Source organism: Chaetomium globosum, genomic scaffold, assembly GCF_000143365.1.
Source record: "Chaetomium globosum CBS 148.51 scaffold_7 genomic scaffold, whole genome shotgun sequence".
NCBI classification, from domain to species: domain Eukaryota; kingdom Fungi; phylum Ascomycota; class Sordariomycetes; order Sordariales; family Chaetomiaceae; genus Chaetomium; species Chaetomium globosum.
This window is the reverse complement of record NT_165982.1, coordinates 1,816,564-1,842,127: the sequence shown is the minus strand read 5'-3', so window position 1 is coordinate 1,842,127 and position 25,564 is coordinate 1,816,564. Positions and strand designations below refer to the sequence as shown.

The following is a 25,564-nucleotide window of genomic DNA, read 5'->3' as shown; positions in this document are numbered from 1 at the left end:
CTGGCTAGGATTAAACACATGCGTAGCTGTTATATTGTGCCACGAACTCGCCGGCTGCTAGCGCGAAGTGAAGAAAGCTTGCCGAGGAGCGGTGGACCGTTTTTAGGAAGAGAGAGGGGAGCCCGGGTGAGGGGTGTTGGAGGGGGGGATGGGGATGTGGAGGGGGAGGAAGGGAAGGGGGAGGAGTTGGAGGTGGTGGAGGTGGTGAAGTACAAGGTTGTGTTTTCGTCGAGGCCGGAGCCGGTGGGGAGTGAGGAGGTGGTTGCCTGAGGGATTGCTTACTGAGAAGGGAGGGAGGTGGGGTGGTTGGCTGGCTCTTGTGGGAGGGTGTTTGGGGTGGAGGTTGGGATGGGGGAGCTCTCTGCCTTGGTTGGGAAATGGGTCTGACTACGGGTCTTGCAGTTGGTAGCCGCGCTATCGCAGGAGCACGTGGGATGCGGGAGAGCTAGGCTGATCTAGGTCTGCATGTGATTAACTGGACCTGGGTGTCGGGGACAGGGGGCATGGGGCCATGGGGCCATGGAGCATGCAAGTCGATACAAATTACCTACTTATTACTAGTATCCGGGTGTGAATAGTGGATGGACAGTCGTACTATGTTGTTCTAGTTAGATGGTACTGTAACTGGTTTCGTCCTTCCTAGCCCTTCCTTGCCATAGTAATCCATCGGGTACGGGCCCTTCCCCCAGTCCTCCTTCTCCTCCAACGCTATCAACGCCTCGTACGGCGTTAGCAGCGGCCGCGAGAAGGCGTATCCCCAGTCGATGCTCAACCGTGGGCACGCCACCTGCACCCAGCAATCAACGTCGCTCATCATTGCCAGCTTGCCTGGGAAGATCTCGCTCAGCAGCAAGTTGACAAACGGGATATGCATCTTTTTCAACTTGGCTTCAATTAACGCCATCGTGTGCGGGTTCCCTTGCCGTCCTAATGAGCCTAGGATCAGTCCCCATTTGGCGGCCTTCTTGGCCGTTCGGATAGCGTCCCGCCGGATGTCCTGCATCTCGTTGTGCCCGTACGTTTCGTGCGTTAGCTTCCGGGAGTATGGGTCGTACCGGTAGGCCGGAATATCGGGGTTGTGGATCATGATGCTTTCTAGATGGAAGCGGCCATCGCCTAGGTACAGGATCAAATCCACGGGGCTGTCGGTGTATGTGGATAAGTTTGGTGAGGTGCAACCCAGAATCTCACCCTTGGAGAGCGGCGCAATCTGGGGTACAATAACCTTGAACCCAGCCTTCTCCAGCGTTGATCGAACGCCGTGAATTGTCGCGTTGAACTGTATTGTCCCGACCAGGGCAACCGTCTTCCCGGGGGCAAAGTTACGCTCGAGCGTGGCGAGCAGGTGCGATGTGTCAATGCTGATGTCGACGAAGACGTACAAGGTTTTGATCTTAGTAACATCCACCGGGATCAGACAGCTGTGTGCGTAGTGCACCAACAGGTCGCACCCCATTGCCCGCGCTGTATAGTCGTCTATACAGCACGCCCCATACGTGACGTCACCCATGATCAGGGTTTCAATCCCTGGGCAGAACTCAGTGAGAATGTCGGAGATCGTGGTCGCGAACAGGAGGAGGCCCTCGGGCATCTGTAAGGCCACCCGCTTGGCGCCTGATGAGCGGATTCGGTGGACAGTTTTAGGTATCTCAAAAGAGTAGTTCGCTGGGAGAAGGGATATCGCCGCCTTCAAGCCCTCGTCGTTCAATATTTCAGGAGGCACTTGGTTAAGCATTCTCGGTGTCCGCCGTGGCTGAGCAACTGCGCTGAGTATCAGTCATTGTTCCTGTTGTCACCGAAAAGCCAAGCCAGGTAGGTTCAAGTACCTTGAATAGCGCCGCTATCCTCGATCGAGCCGGCCCCTGGACTCGATTTCGCTGCCTCTCCCGCAGCCCGCCTCCCTACGAAACGCTTCCTGGGTTGTTTGACGGCATTCTCTTGCAGCTGTTTTTCTTCGATCTCGGCAGCAATCCCCAAGTCGGCCAAAACCCGGTCTTCCTCCATGGTATATTACGAATCCGGATCCCTGAGAATCCCTTGGTGAATGTTACTGTCCCACGGAGAATTGTGAAGGAGACAAGTTTGACCAGAGACCCCAGCAGTGGTGATTCGGTGAGTGATCTCTGCTAGTTGATTTAATGAAGTGTTGGCTTGCAAGAGGCGTAGGTATATCGAAAAAACTTCGTTTCCAAGCCGCCGATTCGTGAACTTTGAGCTTGAGATGCCCCTCCATCCATGAACCCCTCGGCCTTATCGCTCCAAGCTCGCTCCTTATCTGGCCCCCGTCTTGGCCAATATTTTCCAGGCAAGGCTGGGCGGGAAACTCCAGCACGTGCCCCAGTTCGTTCAAGGTGGGGCTCTCAATTTTCCAGCCAATCAATGCGCGCAGTAATTATGCCCTAAGATTTCTCCTGGTCTGGCGCTGCACACAAAACGTTCCTTCGATTTCTCCAGTCTCTGTCCGCATCATCAACGACGGCCGTTCAGCAAATACCGCCAACATGAAGGTAAGAGTTGCCCACTGCGATGCGCGATTCGAATGTCAACGAGATTCCCGCGATCTTGCAAAAAAAATTGGTTTCTGCGTCCTTGGCTTGACAATAATGCTGACCCGACCCCATAGCTGAACATTTCGCATCCTGCGAACGGCTCGCAGAAGCTGATCGAGGTGGAGGATGAGCGGAAGCTGAGGCACTTCTTCGAGTATGTGGCCTCCTTTTCGTCGACTTAGACGTGCCGAGCTAATCAAATTTTCACAGGAAGCGCGTATGTTCGATCGATACCCGCCGATTCTTTTCAATGATACTAACTCGGATTAGATGGGCGCTGAGGTCCCGGCCGACCCCCTTGGCGATGAGTGGAAGGGCTACATCGTCCGCATCACGGGCGGCAACGACAAACAGGGTTTCCCGATGAAGCAGGGTGTTATTGCCCCCAACCGTGTCCGCCTTCTCCTCGCCGACGGCCACTCCTGCTACCGCCCCCGCCGTACCGGTGAGCGCAAGCGCAAGTCCGTCCGCGGTTGCATCGTTGGCGCCGACCTCTCCGTCCTCGCTCTCGCCATTGTCAAGCAGGGCGAGCAGGACATCCCCGGCCTGACCGACACTGTTCACCCCAAGCGCCTCGGCCCCAAGCGCGCCACCAAGATCCGTCGGTTCTTCGGCCTCAGCAAGGATGACGATGTATGTGCTTCATGCCTATATCCCGTCATCGCCTACCCTAGAACTGCGTCGATTTCGATCGCGCAGTTCGGGTAGAGTCTGAGTGCAACAATTGGAGGCTAATACGATATTCTCGGAATACTAGGTCCGCAAGTACGTCATTCGGCGTGAGGTCCAGCCCAAGGGCGAGGGCAAGAAGGCCTACACCAAGGCTCCTCGCATCCAGCGCCTGGTCACCCCCCAGCGCCTGCAGCACAAGCGCCACCGCATTGCGCTCAAGCGCCGCCAGACCGAGAAGGTCAAGGATGAGGCGGTACGTTGAAATATTTCTAGTTGGAGTGCACTGGGGCGCTGACCATTTTGCAGAACGAGTATGCCCAGGTCCTCGCCAAGCGTGTCGCTGAGGCCAAGGCCACCAAGGCCGATCTCCGCAAGCGGAGGGCCAGCTCTATGCGCAAGTAAAATTGGGGCGTTTGTTAATGGGTCTCGGGTTGCTTTGGGAAAACGGTCACGGCGTGCTTGCTTGACGGCTCATCTAGGGCGTGTACATGGTATAAACACCCACGAATCTCGACAATGAGTTATTGCTTTGAGCGTACAGGGCGCTTAAGCGAGGCCGCGCAAAGAGCTATGCAACACCCACTCCCAAATACTAGCACCTGCTCCCGTGGCGATTGTGTGATTCATAGATGCTTTGCGCAATGATACCAGTTTGACTTGTTTTGCCAACCGAATCCTTGTTTGACCTTACTATGCTTGTTGTTTGGCTATTGGCTGTGAGGTGAGTTGCTGCCTGCACAAAGAGCTAAGAGCGGCGTCGATCCTTTGGCTTCGATTTAGTTGCTTCGTACACAGTAAGATCCATTCGCAACCTTGCACAAGTGGACTCCGTTGGGTTTCAGCTTGTGTCTTGAATAACGACGAGACAGAGTACGAACGCGATCAAGCTTCCATACGTGCATAACTTGAATGCCTCCACGTTTGCATCACGAATGATGATTGTATTTTGATAATTACGATGACGATGTGGAGCATGAGGGTCCACTTCCACCTCATCTGTTAACGGTCAGTGTAATCTGTAAGCGTCATGGCTCTTGCTGACGAGCACCCCAGGTCTTCTTGTCGAGGTGGCCATGCCAGCGAATCCGTATACCGGGGCCCGAGCCTCGGGGCCCGGGATCTGTGTCGCCCTCTTCTCGGATTCTACATCTAGATACTTATCGTTCATTGATGTTTGAGTGGCTGGTTTGAGAACCGTTCTTAGTGGCTCGTTTTTGGCGTCCACACCTTTGCTCAGCCTCTTCCCGGTTGTTGCGGACGGCGCTGCAGCACCCTGGGTGGTCTTTGGCTGTTGGTTGCGTGAGGGGAACCCCTCCTTGGCTGAGGTGGGGGTTTGAACAAGAGGTACGAAAGACTGTGGCGGCTGGGTGTCAGCCCTCTTGAGCTTGGGTGCCCGGTTGTTCAAATTGAGACAAATGACAACAATAGCGATTATTCGGTGGATTGCTCGTTTGCATTAGCATAGAAAACGAACATAGAGATAGGTCGCCGGCGTAGGGAGAAAGCACCCGTTAATAGCATTTGCCCCACATTGGGACAGCCAGGCTTTGGCGGCACTTGCCGTACCCAAACTTTTTTGGTGGTGTTTGGTACCTGACCAGCTGCTGCCGTCATTGCAACTCTCACCTTCGCCGAAAAAGGCCCTCCACTTGCTTTCTCACCACAAACCCGAACTTTGTTACCAACTGCCACTTTTCGGTGTAATTCTCGACAGCGACATCGAATGCGATCTAGGTCATCGCGGATTTTGGCCACATCACAGCAACAAGCTCCGCTCCATTTCCCAAATCATCCCAAGGCGACCTGCACTCGTCTGCGAGCTGTATTTGGGCTTTGGAGAGCTTCGCCGCCGCCTGCCGAATCCCGTCGAACCAACCCCAACACATACTTGCAGTCGCCTTTACATATTGCAAAACGACCCCGCAATCGATTGCCTACCGCTTTCTCTTCGACAGCTGGCTGTTGCCGCTTTTTCGACCACAACATTCTAATCGAGCACTACCATCCCCGCACTTTGGCGGCTCTTACGTAGGAGGGTCACTGTCCGTTCACCGGATCTGTGGGTAGTGGAGGGGGAGCGTCTACTTTCTTCAGCCCTCGCGGCTCAGCCGCTTCGTCAAGATGGGTAAAATCACCAAGACGATGCAATCCAAGCACCGGGAGAACCTCGTGAGCAGCCATCCCCACACCATTCCCTTTCCATCTGTAGTGCTAATCCCAGCTTAGTCTCCTTGGGTCAAGGACTATGTTCTCGCTGCAGCTTCTACTCCGTTGCCGCTCATTCCCGGAAAGCTTGACGAATTTCCGACGAGATGGCCGTTCCCACGTGGCGATTTGTATCACTGGATTCCTCTCCTCAACCGGTTCGACAGCGTTCTCGAGGCGTATTGCGCCACATACAAACTACATGAAGGGTTTCAGATGCGGGATGTTGCGTGCGATCTACTCTTGAACAAGGGTGCGCCGGTGGAATACGCGGATGAGCAAGCCTATAGCAAAGAGCGCCTGGTGCAGCTGGGATACAAGGAGGACGGAGACCGCCAGCTCGTGATTTCGATCCTCACCTTCACCAAGGTGCTCTTGCAGCACTGCGGCAACCGGAGCATATATGCCAGCAGTCCGCACTTGAACGACCTTCTTAATGCGACCGACCTTACCATCGTCTACGCGACCCTTGAGGTTGGCCTAGAGCTTGCGCAACGCTACCAGGCTTCGATCAAGCGCGTGGGCACGCCGAATCGGCAAGTGAGCAGCGCCTTGCTCGCGAACCATTATAACATTGATCTCGAAAGGGTGCAATATCTTGCTCAGCCTTTTGTCAAAACCCCGGTCTCACCAGGTCCTCGGCTCCCGGACCTTCCGCCCACGACCCCAGGTTCGGCAAGCAAGGGCAAAGAGAAGGCGTCCACCACGAGCCATCGAAATGCAGCATCGGTGTATGCCAACGACCTCAACGCGATCTTCGCTCCTTGCTCAGCCGACGATGAGCGTTGGACTGGTTGGGGGGATGTCAAGGTCATTTACTATCCGAAGGCGGAGCCCTCTAGCGCCGTCGCTCCGGAATCTCAGGCTGAGGGTGGTTCGTCTTCGTCGGTCCCGGCAACGCCCACTCCACTCCGGCGTAGCTCGACCAGCATCTCTCAGACCCCGCGCTCGAGGGGCATCCCTGCCGCCGAAGATAGCCCCTCAGGTCGGAGCCGTGGACCGAGCGGTGATGGTCACGTTGCTTCGGGTCCCAAGTCGCTCGAGTTGCGCCAGACCACGGTGCAATCGACGCCCATCTATGAGCTCCTCAAACTCTGTCCGACCGACATGCCCAAGGTTGTGCGATACGAGTTTCTCAACCGGTTAAGAATATGCAAAGCGCTTTTGGGGTCGTCCGAGGATCGACAACTGGCCTTGTCCGTCCGTCTGCTCGCCATCACCAACCTTGCATACATCCACCCTGAGACAACGTTCATCGAGAAAGTCCTCAAACAGGATAACGACGAGCCACGCAGGTACCAGCTTGTGTACCAACTCGTCGAATTGGTCCATCCTTCCGTTGATGGAGCCCCCGAAACGCCGCTGCGCCTGCAGGCCATCGCTCTTGCAGCTTTGGAGTCCATCACTGCCATGCCGGTCAAGTATCCGGAGGTTGTAGCAGCGTTGAATGCAAACGTTAACCACGGCATTTTCCTGTATCTCATCAGGAAGGCATTGGCAAGCATGAAGGAGGATGCCGATGAGTTGGATGACGGGAAGGTGACTGATGCCGACCAATGGCGCGGGAGTCTCTTCGCCTTGACTTTGCAAATGGCCATGGCTTCTCGTATAGGACACGAGATGTCCTCCGCCGGGTTGCTCGAAATCATGGTCGACATCCTCAACATCCGATCCAAGACGGCGACCCGCAATTATAGTATGGTTCTTGCGTTTTTGGACACCATCATCTACGGATTCAACGGCGCTTTCACCGTGTTTAGCAATGCCGGCGGTCTTGATGCCATTTCCAACCTCATCATCGACACCGTCGCCCGCTCAAAGGAGCTCGTCGCGGCAGGCCAGGGAATGAAGCCCGAGTTCCACTCCCACACGGTGGACTACCAGATTCCGTTCTATCAGCAACAGGCGCTCAAGTGGCTTCTCAAGTTCATCCACCACATAATGACCAACGCCTTCTCGTTCGGCACAAACATCGACCGACTTTTGAGGAATTTGGTAGACAACTCTGCCCTGTTGGGCAGCCTCCGCGCCATCACTGAGGATATGCATGTCTTCGGCTCTTTGGTCTGGACCAATGCTGCTGGTTTATTGAGCGACTTTATCAACAACGATCCCACTAGCTTCGCTGCCATCTCGGAATCGGGAATGGTCCAGAGCTTCCTCGAGATCCTTACTGGTAAAACTGTCTCGCTGCCCAAGCCTTCAGGAACACCTAAACCCGAGCCCGAGGGGGGGGAGGGTGCATCACCGGCTTATGCTGACGATTCGGTTACCTTGGATGCTGACGAGCGGCCACACCCCCCGACACAGGAGACGCTCGACGCACCTAGGGAACGCCTTGCCCCTGGCATCCTTGCCTCCAACGACGCCATTAGCATCATCCCCTCCATCTTGAACTCCATCTCATTGAATAACTCTGGCAGGAAGATGATTATATCGTGCAATGCCTTCGGGGTCTATCTGGAGATCTTCGAGAGCCCGCAACATGTCCAGGCTTTGTCAGAATCGGACTTGGCCAATGTCGTTGGTGGTAGTTTTGACGAGCTCGCCCGTCACCATCCGGTCTTGCGGCCAGCCATATCCAATGCCATCCTTGATATGGTGGCTCGCGTCCTCCATCTTGCGAAAAACAAGGCCGCTAACGCAGGGTGGGGTGCGAAGGTCTCGGTTGTCGACTCGAGTGGTAAGGTCATTACCGCAGATGACTCTTTGTTGACGGCCGCAGAATCGCCGGTTGTTACAGCCAAAGGAAAGGGGAAGGCTACCGCAGAAGACACCGATGTTGAAATGATTGACGTCGGTCCTGCGCCCGACCAGAACCCTGACTCTGACGTTGGGTCAGAGCCTCAGAAACCCACAGGCCCGTCCCACGAGATCACGCTTTACATCGGCGCCGTTTCGTCATTCCTCAATGCCATTTTCCACAACTCAAGCCTCAAATCATCATTTGTTCGCGATGGCGGTATTGAGCTGCTTTTACAGTTGTCGGAGGTAGCCAGTCTTCCCGGCGATTTTGAGACGACCAGCGCGTCGCGCTCGCTCGCCCACGCACTTGCCGCGGCGATAGAGGCAAACTCGATCCTCGGCCTCCCTTCTCTGCTCAACCGCATCCACGCCGCCATTGATGACCTGGAACCGCTTCTGGGAAAGAAGGGGGCACAGCCCTTCTTTGCGCCCTTCGTCATCGCCAATCTCTCGTTGCAAAATGACAAAGGAGAATGGGACCAGGCCTTGGTCCGTAAAGTGGCCGGCGGCACTCGAGTTGTGAAGGCTTTGGTGAAATTGCAGGTCTTGCTCAGGACTCTCTATCAGAGTTTCCCGTATTCCTCACGGCACGCAACGGTCTCGATGCCGGCGGTCAATGTTTATGACTACTTGATCTCCCTAGTCAACCGCCTCGGACCACTCCTGCGCGATGCTGCCACGGAAGATATGGCCCTCGCTGCCCTCGTCCCGCAGCACTGGCTTGGGAATCGATCGTTTGCTGAGGATACCGTGGAGACGACCCCTTCACTCCCCGCCCCTTCCGCGAATGACGGCGACAAGTCCCAAGACGCCGGTGCCGCTCCCTCGGTGGGCAAGTCAGCAGAGATTTCGGCGTCGCCTAAAGAGCCGACGAAAGAAGAACGTTCGACGACTCGGTTCCAAAACTATTTCGTCATCAGCCGCCTTCTCAATTCCTTACCGCCCAGCACACTTCCATTCTTCCAAACCATTGGGAAAGTCTTGCTCCCCAGGCGAGGGCTCGACAACTACTTCAGATCTCATCACCTGAGCATTGCACAGGCCTTGGCAGAAACGATCCTCGAGCAGTTGAATTTGCCAGAGGAGCAGAAGCTGGCGGTTCGGGACTTGCGATACTGGGATGTCATGTTCGACGCACTACACCAAATGCTGATCGATCCAACGCGCCAGCCGGATCGCACATCCGTCCAGCTGGTCTTGCCTGTTTTGGTGGCGTTCAAGGACCGCGGTGGTATAGAGCTGATGAATATAATGCTTCAGAGATTCGCTGATGAACTGTGCAACGAGGGGCCTGATACCAAGGACGCTCAAAAGCTACAATTGATCACGACTGGAATGAAAAAGATACTCGATATCTACCACGTTATTGCTAACGGCAAGAACGTCTACGAGTCTCTCGGACAAGCCAGCTTGTTCCCCCGGTCCTCGGACAGGAGTAGAGACTTGGGGCACCAGCTCGTCGTGGAGTTGAGGTTGGCCATTTTCCCGATCGCCCAAAAGCTCTGGGAGTCAGACTTTGCCGAGAAGGCCCCGGCGCCAACTCTAAGCAAAATCATTGATATCATCAAGACCATTACAGTTGCCGACCAGGAGGCAAATGCATGGCGCAAAACGGACAAGAACTCGCCGATTTCTTTGTTCAAGAACCGCGAGCTTGTCCGGTTCAACTGGGCTGCGCACCTCGGCCATATCAGGGAGCTGACCCAGTCGGGGTACGATGAAGAGCTGGCTCGCGAAGCAGTCTATCGCGCGAACGGAAAAACCGATTACTCGGCAGAGTATTGCCGCGGCCACTCTAAGGATCTAGCCGGGAAGCGTAACCCCATACCTGAGCAGGATGCCTACCAGAGCCCGCCGTCGCCGCAATCACAAGAGTCCTCCAAGGAGGCCACGGCTGCGCCTCCGGCCAACGCCCCGGTCGTGGATCCCATGTCCTTGGACTCGGTGAATGATTTCATTCAAAATGCGATTGGTGAAGCCGAGGAACTTTCCTCCGATGAGTCTCAAGATGACAGCCAAGATGACTCCAGTCAACAGTCGGCGAACCAAGAAGTACCTGGTCCTTCCTCAATCCCAGCGCATGACCCTGCCGCCCCATCGAGTTCGTCTGCAGCATCTTCCACACCGCCCACCGTCACGAAGGACGACCTCGACCGGATGAGAGCCGAGATGCAAAATGACTCGATCGGCCGCTGCCTGGATGTTATCAGGGCTCATCCGGACTTGGTTTTCGAGGTTTGTGGCTTTATACAAGCCGTCGTCCTTAAGTCGGACAACGAAGAAAAGGAGATTGAGGTTGGCGAGGTCCTTGCGAATGCTCTCATGTCGTTCGCGCCGAATGATGAGGAAGAAAAGCGGGCAAACGGCCGTGGGATTGCAGCGTTTGCCCACCTACTGTCACTCCTCCTCCAGGCCCGGTCATTCTTCAAGGCTACTCTCCCAACCTTGAAGCAGAACATCGGGGAGTACCTTGGATTTTTGAAGGTTTCACCCACCGCGTCCCAGGAGGAACTCCCGTCGTGGATTCCGTACATACTTCTTATCTTCGAAATCCTCCTCTCGGACGACGAACAGCCGGTCGAGGTCGAATGGAAAATGCCAACCAAAGAGGACGATGCCGTCGAGCCTCCAGTGTGGGTGGCCAAGGATCTCAGCATGTCAAGTGAGGACCGTTCCAACCTGTTGACCACAATTTTGGACATTCTTCCAAGAGTTGGCAAAGAAGAAGCTCTCGCAGTTTCTGTCCTTAGGATCCTTGTGATCCTTACCAGAGACCACGCGACAGCAAAAGTCATGGGCGAGAAGCGAAATCTTCAGCGGTTGTTCGTTATGGCGAAGCAGTCTTGTAGTGGAGGTTCGGCTCGTCTAAACCAAGCGCACATCACCAACAACATTCTGATCATTCTTCGTCATATCGTGGAGGATGAAGATATGGGTCCGCTTGATGATGGAAACTGAGATCAAGCAATACCTGTCTTCGGCTAGGAACCCTCGCGCTTATCACGACCTTCAGAGCTACCTGAGGTACCTTTCCCATGTGGCGCTCCGCTCACCGAAGCTCTTCGTCGATGTTACGACAGACCTCGTGAAGCTAAATAGCGGATCAACGATGTTTGACCCCGCCGTTCGCACTCACAGCTTGTCCCTCAAGGATAAAGTTGCTGATCAAGAGACCACCGCAAAGGAAGGATCTGTCGGGCCTGCCGTGCAAGCGACCGAAGGTCTAACCATCGACGATGTCAAGCCATCAACAGAATCCGCAGATAAGGATATGACAGACGTACCAAAGACCCCCTTTGAGTTGAAACGCCCTGTTCTCGAGAACCCCGACGGGGTGATTCATTTCTTGCTCTGCGAGCTTCTGAACTATCGGGAGGTTGACGACAAGGAGCCGGCAAGCCAACCTTCGAAAGACTCTCCGGCGGAAGGCGAATCCTCGAGTGCAAGCGGGGAGGCAACACCCTCCCCTGACCAGCAGACTCCTGAGCAGAAAGATAAAGACAAGAAAGCCCTCAAGCCAGCTTTCAAGGCAGAGGACCACCCGATTTTCGTCTACCGTTGCTTCTTGCTCAACTGCTTGGCGGAGCTCTTGCAGAGCTTCAATCGTACAAAGGTTGAGTTCATCAACTTCAAGCGAAGCGTACCGATTCAGACGAACACGCCCATCAAGCCTCGTTCAAGCGTCTTGAACTACCTTCTCAACGATCTCCTCTGCCTCGGGCCCGCCGGTATTCCGTTGGACTCGACCATCATCAAGAAGAAGGCCGCTACATCGACTCACGCTCAGGCAGTGCTCGTGGCGTTGGTTTCCCGAACACCCGAAAAGCCCATCGACCGCAACCGCAATCATTTTGAGTACGACGAGGACTCAGACCTTTTGTTTGTTCGCCGCTTTGTTCTTGAGACGGTTCTTCGCGCGTACAAGGAAGCCACTACTCCAGGGGACCCGATCGAAGTGCGCTATGGCAAGATGATGTGCGCTGCTGAACTGATGAGCTTGATGATTGGCGAGAAGGAGAAGGAGAATCAACCCAGAGATGCCCGCGCAACGGATCCAGCTCTCACCCGATCCCAGATGCAGCTCAAGCGCCTCATGTACGAAAAGGGGTACCTCTCCACCTTGACTGCATCTATCGCCGACATTGACCTCACATTCCCCAACGTCAAGCGCACCATCAAGTACATCCTGCGTGTGCTTCGGGCCCTGACAAAGACAGCATACCAGCTGAGTCAGTCAGACGTCATCCCCATGGCCACGACTGATCAACCCGAGGAGGACTTTGCGTCGACGTCATCTCTCTCCGATCTGGATGACGACCGTGAGGAGACCCCCGATCTCTACCGCAACTCCACGCTCGGTATCCTCGAGCCTGGACGCGAGGAGGATTTCTCCGACGAGGACGAGGACGGTATGTTTCAAAACTATGATCATACCTCTTTGCCGTTGCTAATTTTTGCAGACGACGATGCCATGTACGACGACGAGCATTATGACGATGAGATGGAGTATGGCGAGGAGATGTCCCAGGATGATGAAGAAAATCCTAGCGACGACGATGATGACGAGCTTGGCGGGATGGGCCCTATGGAAGGCCTCCCCGGTGATCCTGGTGTCGTGGAAGTGATCATGGGTGAAAACGAAGACATGGACGACGACATGGATGAAGACATGGACGAGGATGACGACGAAGAACCCAGCGATGAAGACGATGAAGATGACGACGATGAGGACGAGATGGGCTCCGAGGATATGTTGGAGATGGAAGACCGCATTGAAATCATCGACGAGGAAGGAAATCCCATGGATGATGAGGGGGCATCTGGCTGGGAGAGTGATACTGACGAGGACGACGACGAAGGTGAACAGGACCTCGGATTCGAACCGGGCGCAGCACATGACATCCATGATGCATTCCTGCATGGTCACGGACTCGAACAGCTCAGCCGTATCCCTGATATTCTCCGAAACGTCGTTGACGGCGGCGATGATCTCGACGCCGAGGATATGCAGGATCTTGAAGAACACTTCCTTGATGAGGATCGCGAAGGTGAGCATCTCCTTGATGAGGATCGTGGAGGGGGTGATGGTAGGTCCCCGCCCCCACACGCTTGTTTTGCGCAATCAACTAACTGGGTAAGACGAGGAAGAAGAAGATGAAGGCGAGGAGGATGAAGTCTATTACGACCCGAATCATCATCGTAAGTGCATTTTCAGTATATCTCCGCCCTCGAACGTCGAATCTGACGCGAGTTAGACGATGACCACCCACCTCCCAACATGCCCTCGGGGCTCGGCTGGGATATTTCTCAGATTGAGCCTCATCACCGCCTTCGGCATGGTGGTGCCCGGAGTCCTTTCCCTACTGCTCCGTTCATGGGAGGACACCGCGACCCCCTGGGACCTGGTACGTCTGGCGAGGCCTTTCGCCGACAAGGTCGGCGGAGGGTGTTTAGTCTGGAGGAGGACTTCAACCGAGATCCAGACGCTTTTATAACTGGCTTGATGTCGGTACTCGGTCAGTATGCTAATAATACACTGTCAGACTTCCGCAGCTACTTCCGCAACAGCCACCACCGGCCGCCGCCGAACCCGACAGACGATGGCGTCAACCCATTGTTGCTCTCTGGCAACCGAACTGGGCAGGATGCACCTCGGGGCGCCAGCCAACATATGATACGGCTCGGCTTCCCAGGGACTCTGGTTGGACATGGCATTGACGCACCTCTCGCTTTTATTAACGATTTGATGCAGAGTATCCCATTCCCCGCCCGTGGTGGCCCTACTTTCAGCCTCCAGCTGAGATCCGAAGGCCCGGCTGGCGAAGTTCGGCAGTTAAACATTCCGGTAAACATGGCACAGTCAGGGCGGGAGCCCCGATGGGACCAGCGCCGCGAAGTGTACCAGGAGCCTCACCATGCCGTCACTTTCTCCCCCGAGTCCACAGCCGAACGGTGGCAGGAGGAAGCCAAGATGATTTTTGGCTTCAACCACAATGAAAAGTCCAAGCTACTTTCCACCGCAATCCTAGGGATGCTTACTCCGGCCGTCATACAACGTGAGAAGGAAGCAAAGGCGCGGCAGGAGGAGAAGCGCAAGCAGGAAGAGGAACGCAAGAAGCGCGAGGAAGAGGAGCGCAAGGAGCGAGAGGCCAAGGAAGCCGAGGAGAAAGCCGAGAGGGAGAAGAAGGAGGCCGAAGAGCGTGCTCGGGAGGAACGGGAGCGAGCCGAGGCCGAAGCTGCACTCGCAGCGGAAGAGGAAAACGCCGTTGCGGAGGCCGCCGTCGAGGAGCCCCAGGCTATGGAAGGGGTCGAGTCTCACACAGAGCTCCAGGAGGCCGAACTGCAACCGATTCCGGTGGCGGAACGTGTCGTCACCACTATCCGCGGCGAAACCGTGGATGTTACGGAACTCGGCATCGACCCTGAATATCTTGCAGCGCTACCGGAAGAATTCAGGGAAGAAGTCATTGCCCAGACAGTCAGCTCCCGGCGCTCTCTGGCTAGAGAGCAAGCGGCCAGCGAGGGAGAGAATACCGAAGTTTTCCAAGAGTTCCTCGAGGCACTACCGGCGGAACTTCGTATGGAGATTGTTCAGCAGGAACGCCAGGAACGCCGTCGCCGCGACCGTGAGGACCAACGGAGAGAGGCCACGGCTACTGGCCAGGACCTTGGGCCCGTGGAGATGGATACGGCTAGCATCTTGTTAACCTTCCCGCCTGCTCTTCGAGAACAGGTTCTACTAGAACAAGGCGAAGACATCATGGACCAACTGCCGCCCGAGCTCGCCGCCGAGGCTCGTGCCATTGCTCAGCGACATAATATACATCGCGTCCCGCCCGCAGGGGCCCGTCCCCGGGAAGCTGCGCGTCGTCCCGATGCGGTCGTCGAAACGAAGCCACAGCGGCGTACCATCGTGCAGATGCTCGACAAAGCGGGCGTTGCCACACTTCTCCGGCTCATGTTCATTACCCAGCAGAGCTCCATTCGAAACTACCTTTTCGATGTTTTTGCGCACGTTTGCGAGAATCGCCAGAACCGTTTAGAGGTTATCTCTACCCTCCTTCAGATCCTCCAGGACGGCAGCACCGATATGGACGCCGTCGAACGCAGTTTCGGCCAACTATCTCTGAAGGCGAAACAACCCAAGGACAAGGACCCCAAGACCCCCCAGAGCCTCAAACGGACATTCACCAACACAGCCCCAAGCAACCAAATGTCTGGCAATTCAGAGGTCTCCCCGCTGTTGATCGTCCAACAATGCCTTGACCTTTTGCAGGAGCTCGCGACCAAAAACCCCCATGTTCCGTCCCTGTTCCTGACGGAGCACGAAACTGTCGCTTCGACTCTCAAACGGAGCACGAGCCGCAAGGGCAAGGGCAAAGACGTCAATGCTAAGGCCCAGAAGTACGCCATCAACTCACTCCTGGGCCTCCTTGATCGAGATCTCATCATGGAGAGCTCATCGGTCATGCAACTTCTCGCGGATTTGCTCAACAAGGTTACGTATCCGCTGCAGGCTCTCGAGCGGCGGCGTAAGGAGGCTGAAGAGGAATCCAAGAAAAAGGCCGAAAAGAAGGCCGAGGAGAAACCCGAGGAGAAATCAGAAGAGAAGCCTGAGGCGAGCGCTGAAGCTGCTCAACCTTCCGAAGAGCAAGCGTCTACGGCGCAGGGTGCAGAGCCATCCGCCGTGACCTCAACGGAAGAACAAACAACGGCCGACAACAAGGAGCAGCCCGAAGCGGAAAGCTCGGCGACCAAGGAACCCAAGGTTGAAGAGAAGAAGGTCCGGCAGCTCACTCCGCCCACGATCCCCGATCACAACCTGAAGATGGTTATCAATGTCTTTGTTGCACGGGAATGCAGCTCCAAGACCTTCCAAAACACCATTTCGACCATCAAGAATCTCTCCAACATCCCGGGTGCTAAGAAGGTGTTTGGCGGAGAGCTCGTCGCCCAGGCTCGGATCTTGAGCGAGAATATTGTATCCGACCTTGAGGATCTGCTTCCGCATATTCTCCGGGCGGAGTCGGGAACCGAGATTCAAGGAATTGCCCTCGCCAAGTTCTCACCTGGCGCATCGGAGCAAAACAAGCTGTTGCGTGTCCTGACTGCGCTGGATCACCTGTTTGATACCAAGGGCAAGAAATCAAACAGCGGTGCAGAAGGCAGCGAGGCTACGGACGAGACTAAGGAGGATCTTCTCGGCTCGCTCTACTGGAACCCAACGTTCGGGACCATGTGGGACAAATTGAGTGCTTGCCTTGGCGCGATTCGTCAGCGGGAGAGCATGCTGAACGTAGCAACGATCCTATTGCCGCTAATCGAGTCTCTGATGGTGGTCTGCAAGAACACGACGCTAAACGAGGCGTCTACCTCCCAGGCCGCGGCCGCGAAGGAGATGCTGTTGACTAGCCCGCCGCCGGACAACCGCATTGCAAGCTTGTTCTTCACGTTTACGGAAGACCATCGGCGTATCCTCAACGAGCTTGTGCGGCAGAACCCCAAGCTCATGTCGGGAACGTTCTCTCTTCTCGTCAAGAACCCCAAGGTGCTCGAGTTCGACAACAAGCGGAACTACTTCAACCGAAGCGTGCATGCGAAGACCGGCCAGCAGCAGAGGCCGCAGTACCAGCCATTGCAATTGTCGGTGCGCCGCGACCAAGTTTTCCACGACTCGTTCAAGTCGCTCTACTTCAAGTCAGGCCCGGAGATGAAGTTCGGCAAGCTCAACATCCGCTTCCACGGCGAGGAAGGCGTCGATGCTGGTGGTGTCACACGCGAATGGTTCCAGGTGCTCGCCCGCCAGATGTTCGACCCCAACTATGCACTTTTCATCCCGGTATCTTCTGACCGCACCACATTCCACCCGAACAAGCTCAGTGGCATCAACGATGAGCATTTGATGTTCTTCAAGTTCATCGGACGGATCATCGGCAAGGCTCTGTACGAGGGCCGGCTCCTTGATTGTTACTTCAGCCGTGCGGTCTACAAACGCATCCTCGGCAAGCCAGTGTCGGTCAAGGACATGGAGTCGTTCGATCCAGACTACTACAAGTCTCTTGTTTGGATGCTCGAGAACGACATTACCGACATCATTGTCGAGACCTTTTCGGTGGAGGATGACGAGTTCGGCGTGACCAAGGTCGTGGATCTCATTGAAAATGGCCGCAATATCCCGGTCACGGAGGACAACAAGCACGAATATGTGCGCCTCATCGTGGAGCACAAACTGCTCTCCTCGGTTAAGGAGCAGATGGAGAACTTCCTGAAGGGTAAGTTTACGCTCTACAGGCTGCTGTTGGTTGATGCGGTATAGCTAATACGTGTATGTTTAGGGTTCCATGATATCATCCCTGAGGATCTCATCGCCATCTTCACCGAGCAGGAGCTAGAGCTGCTTATTTCTGGCTTGCCGGACATCGACGTCGACGACTGGAAGAGCAACACCGAGTACCACAACTACACGGCGGCCTCCCAGCAAATCCAGTGGTTCTGGCGGGGCGGTGCGCTCATTTGACAAGGAAGAGAGGGCAAAGCTCCTGCAGTTCGTCACGGGAACATCCAAGGTGCCTTTGAACGGCTTCAAAGAGCTGGAAGGTATGAACGGCGTCAACCGGTTCAACATCCACCGCGACTACGGCAACAAAGAGCGCCTACCCAGCTCCCATACTTGCTTCAACCGTAAGTCTTCGTACTCAAGTTCCTTGCGTAACTATTTGCTGACTCCATCTCATAGAACTCGATCTTCCCGAGTATGAAAGCTACGACATTCTGCGAAGCCAACTGCTCAAAGCCATCACCGCTGGCAATGACTACTTTGGCTTCGCCTAAAAAAAGACCACTACCTCACATGACTGTGGAAGGCAAGGGTGGAGGTGATGGAGGTGATGTGATCGCAGGGAGGCAGGGAAGCAGGGCATAAATTGCCCGACCTGTCAGGTGCGGCATTGGTGTTTGAGGTTGAACTTTGATTGCATTTGCAGGTGGACAGGCGGAAGAAGTGTCAGCAAACTGCCATTGCGTTTGCGGATTGTAGAGTTGGTCATTGTATGTCTTTTTAACTTTTTCATTGCTGGCTGATTCTCAGCATGGCCTAGCGGTTGGGGGAAGCGGAGTGCAGGCCGTCTTCCTCCGTGCGGCTACTTGGTCGAGCTGAGACATCCGAGCAGATAGATGATCCTGGACGCCTTTTTATTAAAGGCGGAGCGCAGATATGGCAATGGATTAGTTTTATTACTTGTGGTTAATACTGTGAAGTGAATCGATTTTCTCCTCGACTGCTCTAGATTTGGAAAAAAAAATAGGACAGGAGTTTAGGAGATGACATCGACCTCGCTGTTTGGCTGTCTTGGGCGTGTTGGTTAAGGGAGTGCAGTTGCATGCATGTCTTGGCAGGAATAACCCCTCTGCATACCCACCTGGTCTGTGCGCAGATCCCGTCCGTAGGGCTCGGCACCGGCAACGGCCCAACTTGCCGCCGAAAAGTTTCGCCCACATTTTCAAAATCCATCACGAACCTCGATCCCGCCCACCTTCGCACAACCGCTCGACCAACGACCAGCGAGGTAAGTCACTATCCAGGTTCGCATTACCCTCCTCAACGCATCGAAGCCTACACTTGAGATTGCGAATTTGTGAAAGTCGGTTCCGTACCAAATTTTGCCAATCCACGAAATCTCCCAGCGCGATCGCACGCCAACATCTCAACAACTTTTTGACTAACTCGACCCTCCTTCAACAGACACAGTCAAGATGGGTATCTCTCGTGATTCTCGGCACAAGCGCGCCGCTACCGGTGCCAAGCGATCGCAAGTTTCCCTCCCTATCTTCCCTACCCCCGTCTCTGATCGGTGGTGGCTAACCTTGGCTTTGCTGCAGTTACTACCGTATGTCATGATCTCCTCCTACCGTTCCGCGAATACTATACACAAGCCCTTCGACACGAAGGGCACTCGAAGGTCCGCTTGGGAGGTTTCTGTGGGGGTTTGCCTGCCTTTTGAAGGGGTAGGCAGACTGCCACAGGGACCCAACCCATTGCGTTCTGAGCCTGTTCAACGCACATAGAAATGAACGAAATTTCTGACAACTGCGTACAGGGAAGAAGAGAGCCTTCGAGGCGGGCCGTCAGCCTGCGAACACCCGTATCGGTGCCAAGCGCATTCACACCGTCCGTACCCGCGGCGGTAACCACAAGTACCGTGCGCTCCGTCTCGACTCGGGCAACTTCGCCTGGGCCTCGGAGGGATGCACCCGCAAGACTCGTGTCATTGGTGTGGCTTGTACGTTTGCCCCAAGATGGTTGCTCGGGGAACTCAAACTAAATTTTGATATCCAGACCACCCCTCTAACAACGAGCTTGTCCGCACGAACACCCTGACCAAGTCCGCCGTCATCCAGGTCGACGCTGCGCCCTTCCGTCAGTGGTACGAGGCCCACTACGGCCAGCCCCTTGGTCGCCGTCGCCAGCAGAAGCAGGGCCAGGCTGTCGAGGAGGTCAAGAAGAGCAAGTCCGTCGAGGCTAAGCAGGCTGCCCGCTTCGCCGCCTCTGGCAAGGTCGACTCCGCTATCGAGAAGCAGTTCGAGGCCGGTCGTCTTTACGCCGTCGTCTCGAGCCGCCCCGGCCAGTCCGGCCGTTGCGATGGCTACATCCTGGAGGGCGAGGAGCTCGCCTTCTACCAGCGCAAGCTCCACAAGTAAGCGCTGGGCGGAGGAGGGAAGAGTATGATGGAGAATGGGAGGAACAAGTCTGGATGCGGGGGCTAGCATCGGCGTTTCGCCAGGTGTTGATGGGTCATTTCTGGGATGTAAAAGGCGATCACAGCAACGTCATTTCCAGTTGTTTCGTCACCGGTAACAGGGCATGGCAGGGATATAGGGCAATGGAAAATGAATACCCCCACCATAAGCAGCCCTCGCAGAGTCAATCGATCCAGGCTTGATTATCTTGATGCCCTCATGTTTTGTGACGTGTTTTTGCTTCTTCGAATCTTTGGGAAAATCCAGAATTAAGCAAACTTAGCAGCAACGTTGCCTGTGAAATCCCCAACAATAAGCCGGTATCGTGACGACCTTGTGTGTGGTTGCTTCCAGCATCCAGCAGGAGTATCAATTGTAGTAGCAGTAGCAGTAGCAGTATGAACCATGATAAATGCTTTCCTATCCATCCGTTCCCACCGCCATCCATGCGATCCCGGTTGTTGTTTTTTTGGCATCTCTACTCCGTCTCCCATGCTCCCCTCCATGCACACACAGCTATCGTATACACCTGAACTGATTTCTTTCTTTCCCTCTATCTCGTTTGTTTCGCCACGCCCCCCATCAACTGATCCGCGTCGTTCCTTTCCTTTCCCTGGCCACTCGAAAATCGGCGACTACACGCACACGCATTCCGGCGCGTCGGCATGGGAGGGCCGCCCGCGCAAAGGGCGGCGTGGCGTGTGTGTGTGTGTGTGTGTGTGTATTGTCGCGGCGTTGTGTGGTCCCTCTCCCGGGCGAGCATGATTGGACACGCGCTGTCGTGTTGTTGTTGGCTTTGTTCTTTGCCGCGCGGGCCAGGGCTCATTGGATGTGCTTCTTGAGATCGGTCCATTTCCTGGTCAGTGCCTCGTGTTGCGAGTTGGTCTGTTTCCAATGGGTTAGTTAGCTTTCTTTGTTTTGTGTAAATAGGTAAGTGAAGGGGGGGAGGGGGGAGCGTACCTCGGCATACCGCATCTTGGTCTGGACCAGTTCCTCCTCAAGCTCCGACATCTCCTTCTCGAGCTTCTGGTTCTCCTCATGGACCTTGGCATTGCGCTTCATGAGGTCGTCGCGCTCGAGCTGCCAGGCGGACTCAAGCTCGGCGGGCTGCTTCTCGATGACGATGCGCAGCTCCTTGACCTGGATCTTGAGCGACTCGTTCTCGTCGCGCAACTCGTCGTTGTCGACCTTGGTGTGCACCAGCTCGGTGGCCAGGGACGCCTGCTCGGCGTCGACGTCCTGCAGGCGCGCCTCGAGCTTGCGCATGCGGATCGCATAGCTGGCGTTGCTCGCGCGCAGGGCCTCGAGCTCGGCCTCGCGCTCCCGCTCCGCCCGCGTCTTCTCCTCCCACTCGACCTGGTACGCCTTGAGCATGTCAGGCGTGATCTTGACCTCGCAGGCGTCGCGCACGAGCTGGTCCGCGCGGTAGACCTCCTTGTCGATGCTGCTGGAGGAGCTGCCGAAGAAGCCGTTCTCGAGGATGGAGGTGGAGGAGGGCGAAGCGTCGATGTAGACGTCGAAGAGGCGGTCTTTGAGGAAGGTGGTGAGCTGGGCCATGTCGGTGATGGCGAGGAGTGCGGTGGCGTTCTTTTGCATGAGGACGGTGCCGAACTTGAGGATGGCGGACAGGCCTTCGGAGAGGATCAGGTCGTAGATGCGCAGGACGAGTTGCAGTGGGAAGCGGTACGCGAAGAGGGTAAGGAACCATTGTGTGGCGTAGAGATGGGGAGAGATGCCACGGCGCCGGAGGTGGCAGTAAAGCGCTGGCTCGAGATCCTCGAGGAGGCGCTCGAATTGGTAGAGGTGGAGGTGGAGGCCAGGCATGTCCTGGACGAAAAGATCCCGGAGATGGTACTGGTTCATTAGCCGTACCAGCAAGCAGAAGGCTTCCTCTTCCGGCATCTGTGAGATGTTAGCAATTATTCCCTCAAGACTCGAGAATACTAAAACTCACGTTGAAAAGAATGGGCATGACGAGGAAGTTCATGCCCTGGGCATAGCCGACGGCGTCATCAAACAGCGCGTATGCCTTGCAGACGCCAAACAGGCCCTCCTGAAGCCCTTGGGCTGCGGCAAACTTGGAATAACTCGTTCTTGCCCCGAGATCTCTCCTGATGGTCTTCTCGAGCTTTTGGAGCGCGGCTAAGTCCTCCTTCTCCTTCTTCTGACGCTCAGCGGCAGAAACAGGCTGTGCCTTCTTCCCGGAGTCCGAGTCCTTCTCTGTTGGCGATGGTGCACCGTTCGAAGCCGAGTTCTCCGAGTGGACCGACGACGCAGACGAAGTCGACCCCTTGCCGCTGCCACTGAGGGTGGCGCTTATTGTCGTGCCGCTGCTCTGCCTATCCTTGTCCTTCTTCTCCTTCTCGGTGCCTCTGATGACAAGGTCGCGATAGACGGCTTCCAACTCCTCGTTCTTGCTCTGGGCCAGAACCTGCCAGATGACGCCGCGGATAGCGCTCGGGATCCCGGTGGCGATGGCCTTGTTTAGCTCCTCCGCACTCGTCCGAGCCACGGCAGCCGGGCCTTCGTTGACCACGTCCTGCCATAGGTCCCAATCCACGTCTACATCAACGAAGGATGATGGCCCGGCCGTGACACCCGAAACAGTTCCAGGGGCGAGGTTCTTGTTTGGGCTCTGCGGCAACGGGGACGGGGGCGGTGGCCCTGCGGTGCCATTCTCCACGGCATCGCCGGCGACCGTCAAAGTCTCGTCTTCTTCGGCCGGGGGGACGATCTCTTGTCTCATGCGGAGTGCCTTGAAACGATCCTTTAGGCTATTACGCGAGCTGTCCGCTCCGTCTTTCTCCTCCTCCAGTTTGCTCAGCATCATCTCGGGATTGCTAGTCATGGTGGCCACTGAGCTAGCTGTATTCCTTCTGGCAGACGGGATAGGCTGCACAGCGGGGGGTTCTTTGGAGGAGCTTCGTGAAAGCCACGAAAACGGACTGTTGAATTTCCTACCCGTGGGTGCTGGGGCCGGAGCGGGGGCAGGAGCCGCGGCAGGGACGGGTGGAGGCGGAGCTGCTACTGCTGCTGCCGCCGCCGGTGGGCTCTTTGACTGGGAATCGGTAGCGGGCGGTGACCACGGCATTGGCGGCAGGGCGTTGGTTAGGCTGCTGAAGGACATGGTTTTGGGGGCTTTCTCTGTCGGCTGGCTCTTTTCTAGGCGGATGTCAGTGTCATGCTAGAAGGTGCAGGCGTCCATGTCTGCGCAACATACCTTGTTGAGTCGGCGCCGTCGTCGTCGCTGTCGCCGTGTCGTCGTCGAGGTTTACATTATCGAGGGAGCCGGCGGACTCTTGCGAAAGAGGGCGCGGGATCTTCTTCTCTGTCGGCAGTTCTTGCGAGTCGGGCCTCCCGTTCGCTGCGGCGGTCTGTGACGCCTCGTCCTCGTAGTCAGAGTCGGCCGGGTCCTCGGCGACGGATGGGGGTTTAGCGGGCGGTTGGCGTTTGGTCAACGATCGGAGAGATCCAGTCTCGACGGCGTCCTCAAAAGTTTCCTGTAGAGTGACGTTGCACAATCAGTATCATGCGTGTAGCCGAAAGTGGCTTTTGTCGGCACCACACATCTCCCAAGTGCGTGCGTCCATGGACAGGGTAGAACTGCACATACCGTGTCCTTGTCAGAGTCATCCCTCGAGAATGGCCTCTGTTGTTCCTCTGTTTCCTTCTCCTCTACCGGCTTTTCATCCATGTCCGGTGTGTTCTGTGTATCCTCGGCCTTGTTGGTCTCCTCTGCCTCCTGGGCCTCGAGCACCTCCTTCTTGACTGTCTCTTCGTTGGCAGACATGATTACGTGGGTGTCAGAGGCCTCTCTCACGCCCTCGCTGTCGCCGCTTAGAAATACCAAATCGATGACCGGCGGGGCAGGTGTTAGTTGTTGGAATGCTCAGGCGCAAGGTCGTGTGCCCATGGAATTTAGGCGATGGGCGGTGGGGGAAGATGCTCGCAGCGCAACGCGAATTGCTCCGAGGGCGACGGATCGGCACAGGGATACGGTGCTTCGTGGTGCTATCGTCTACCTACGCAGTAGGAAAACGTCGGGTTAGGGTCGTCCAAATCGTGGAATATCGGTGTGGACGTGCGTTCTTGCAAACCTGTTGCGTGTCGTTTCGTTTCGTTCCCTTTTCTACTCAAGGTTCCGCTAATAAATCCAGGGGGGACAACAGAAGGGAAGTGGACAAAAGTGGGCGAGTCAGCCCCTCGATGGGCCCAGAGACAGGGGTCCCCTTTGTATGTGCGGGACATGCAATTACAGGAACGGTACGTTGGGCTCGAGTCACCATGGCACAATCCTGCTCCTATTTTAACGAATTACTCTCTGCACAAAGGACGACGTGGCCGAGCCAACACGACTGATGACAATCGAAAATCCAGTTATATCTTTGCTTGTTTGTTGGGCGCACCTTTGACGGTTACAATGACATGCATGAGTACCCTCGACGTCCCCTTACCGCAACTTTTTGAAAGACGTTTTTGCTACGCTAGCCCCAGCGCCATGGCGGAGGAAGCCGTCTTTTATCCCTTTCTTTCTCTTTACCGCCTGTGGCACTGTTATGTTGGTCCAAAATATGGCGTGTCCAACTCAGTCTAGGCAACGATGTGCGACTACCGGCTGCGCACAGTTGGAGATGGCGCCGTTCTGCTGTCAGCGCCTCGCCTTGCCTCGATTTCAACAGGCGCAGTCGCAAGGGAGGCAGCTACAGGTGAGCATCTGAAACGAGTTGTGCAGGGGTCACTGCGGGCCAAGACCCGGGGCTGCTGTCTCCTGCGCTCCTGTTGAACTCCGTGAGCCAATTGCAGTGGGCGCCGGACCAGCTGCAGGGCGTACCGCTGTGCCTCTGCACATCTGCCGCTGATCTTCAACGCCACGCACCGCTTGTCGTCCGATGTTTTCACCTCTCAGCGGTCCCTGCATCTTGTGTTTTCCAGATCATGCTAGGCCAGGCCGAGGCCGGCCCTGCAACTCCAGTTTCCTCAGATTCGAGAATTAAAACCGGCGACCTGGCCAGCCCAAGATTGCGGGACCCAACTCGGGTTACCTAACTATCGAAAACAGGCGAGATTGACAATAACCTCCCGTCTCAGGTTCCCAGCTGTGGCCTGTTGCGTAGCCATGGATCTGTCTTGAATAAGTGTGCTTTAATCGGTTATTCAATTCTTAGGCCTGCATACACAACAAAAACTTGCCGGATGTTCGCATGGCTGTCGAATGGGTTTCACGGCCAACATGAACCAACAACAATAATCATGGGGAGCAACAAATCGATATGCATAATAATAGCACAAACGAGCAGCAGATAAGAGGAGGGGGTTACCGAAACGTCGGGTCCTAACTAGCTCAATTTCGCTACCAGCAACATTGTCTTGCAAGGATATCAAATTTGGCTGAGGCTTGAGTCTTTGCTCGCCCCAAAAGTTGGCCATGATGATATCGAATATCGAGAATGCAGAGAATCGATGAAAGAAAAGGGAAAAAAAATCCTCCCGAAAAAAAGTCCCACGGCGCCTTCTCCTGGATCCTGCTCCTTGGTGTTGATATCGAGAAAGGAGATGTTGGGCCCTGCAGGTCGACCAGTGGCTTTCAGAGACCGCTGTGTCTCTCCTCGTTAAGCGCTTGGTGGTGCCCGACCTTCCAGTTCAAGCCAACCAAGATA

At 55.6% G+C, this 25,564-nt stretch overlaps 5 protein-coding genes across 5 annotated transcripts; 3 read left to right on the top strand and 2 right to left on the bottom strand.

The window, feature by feature from the left end:
* Nucleotides 1-557: 557 nt before the first annotated feature.
* CHGG_10166 (uncharacterized protein) lies at nt 558-1,591 on the bottom strand (the record flags this gene model as incomplete). The annotated part of the gene is made up of 2 exons (XM_001228092.1): nt 558-594; nt 726-1,591. The coding sequence occupies 2 exons, from the start codon at nt 1,589-1,591 to the stop codon at nt 558-560; spliced, it is 903 nt and encodes a 300-aa protein (XP_001228093.1).
* Nucleotides 1,592-2,501: 910 nt separating this feature from the next.
* On the top strand, nt 2,502-3,623 carry CHGG_10165 (40S ribosomal protein S6; the record flags this gene model as incomplete). Its single annotated transcript, XM_001228091.1, has 5 exons — nt 2,502-2,507; nt 2,624-2,707; nt 2,820-3,182; nt 3,307-3,474; nt 3,528-3,623. The coding sequence occupies 5 exons, from the start codon at nt 2,502-2,504 to the stop codon at nt 3,621-3,623; spliced, it is 717 nt and encodes a 238-aa protein (XP_001228092.1).
* Nucleotides 3,624-5,342: 1,719 nt separating this feature from the next.
* Nucleotides 5,343-18,002, top strand: CHGG_10164 (uncharacterized protein; the record flags this gene model as incomplete). Its single annotated transcript, XM_001228090.1, has 10 exons — nt 5,343-5,390; nt 5,463-10,993; nt 11,157-12,580; nt 12,632-13,219; nt 13,323-13,370; nt 13,427-13,691; nt 13,926-17,443; nt 17,507-17,674; nt 17,760-17,852; nt 17,908-18,002. 10 exons carry the CDS (start codon nt 5,343-5,345, stop codon nt 18,000-18,002), a joined length of 11,778 nt encoding a protein of 3,925 aa, XP_001228091.1.
* A 921-nt stretch (nt 18,003-18,923) lies between these two features.
* CHGG_10163 (40S ribosomal protein S8) lies at nt 18,924-19,868 on the top strand (the record flags this gene model as incomplete). Its single annotated transcript, XM_001228089.1, has 3 exons — nt 18,924-18,987; nt 19,268-19,450; nt 19,507-19,868. 3 exons carry the CDS (start codon nt 18,924-18,926, stop codon nt 19,866-19,868), a joined length of 609 nt encoding a protein of 202 aa, XP_001228090.1.
* Nucleotides 19,869-20,729: 861 nt separating this feature from the next.
* On the bottom strand, nt 20,730-23,697 carry CHGG_10162 (uncharacterized protein; the record flags this gene model as incomplete). The annotated part of the gene is made up of 5 exons (XM_001228088.1): nt 20,730-20,792; nt 20,868-21,809; nt 21,862-23,069; nt 23,128-23,407; nt 23,521-23,697. The coding sequence occupies 5 exons, from the start codon at nt 23,695-23,697 to the stop codon at nt 20,730-20,732; spliced, it is 2,670 nt and encodes an 889-aa protein (XP_001228089.1).
* Nucleotides 23,698-25,564: the final 1,867 nt, after the last annotated feature.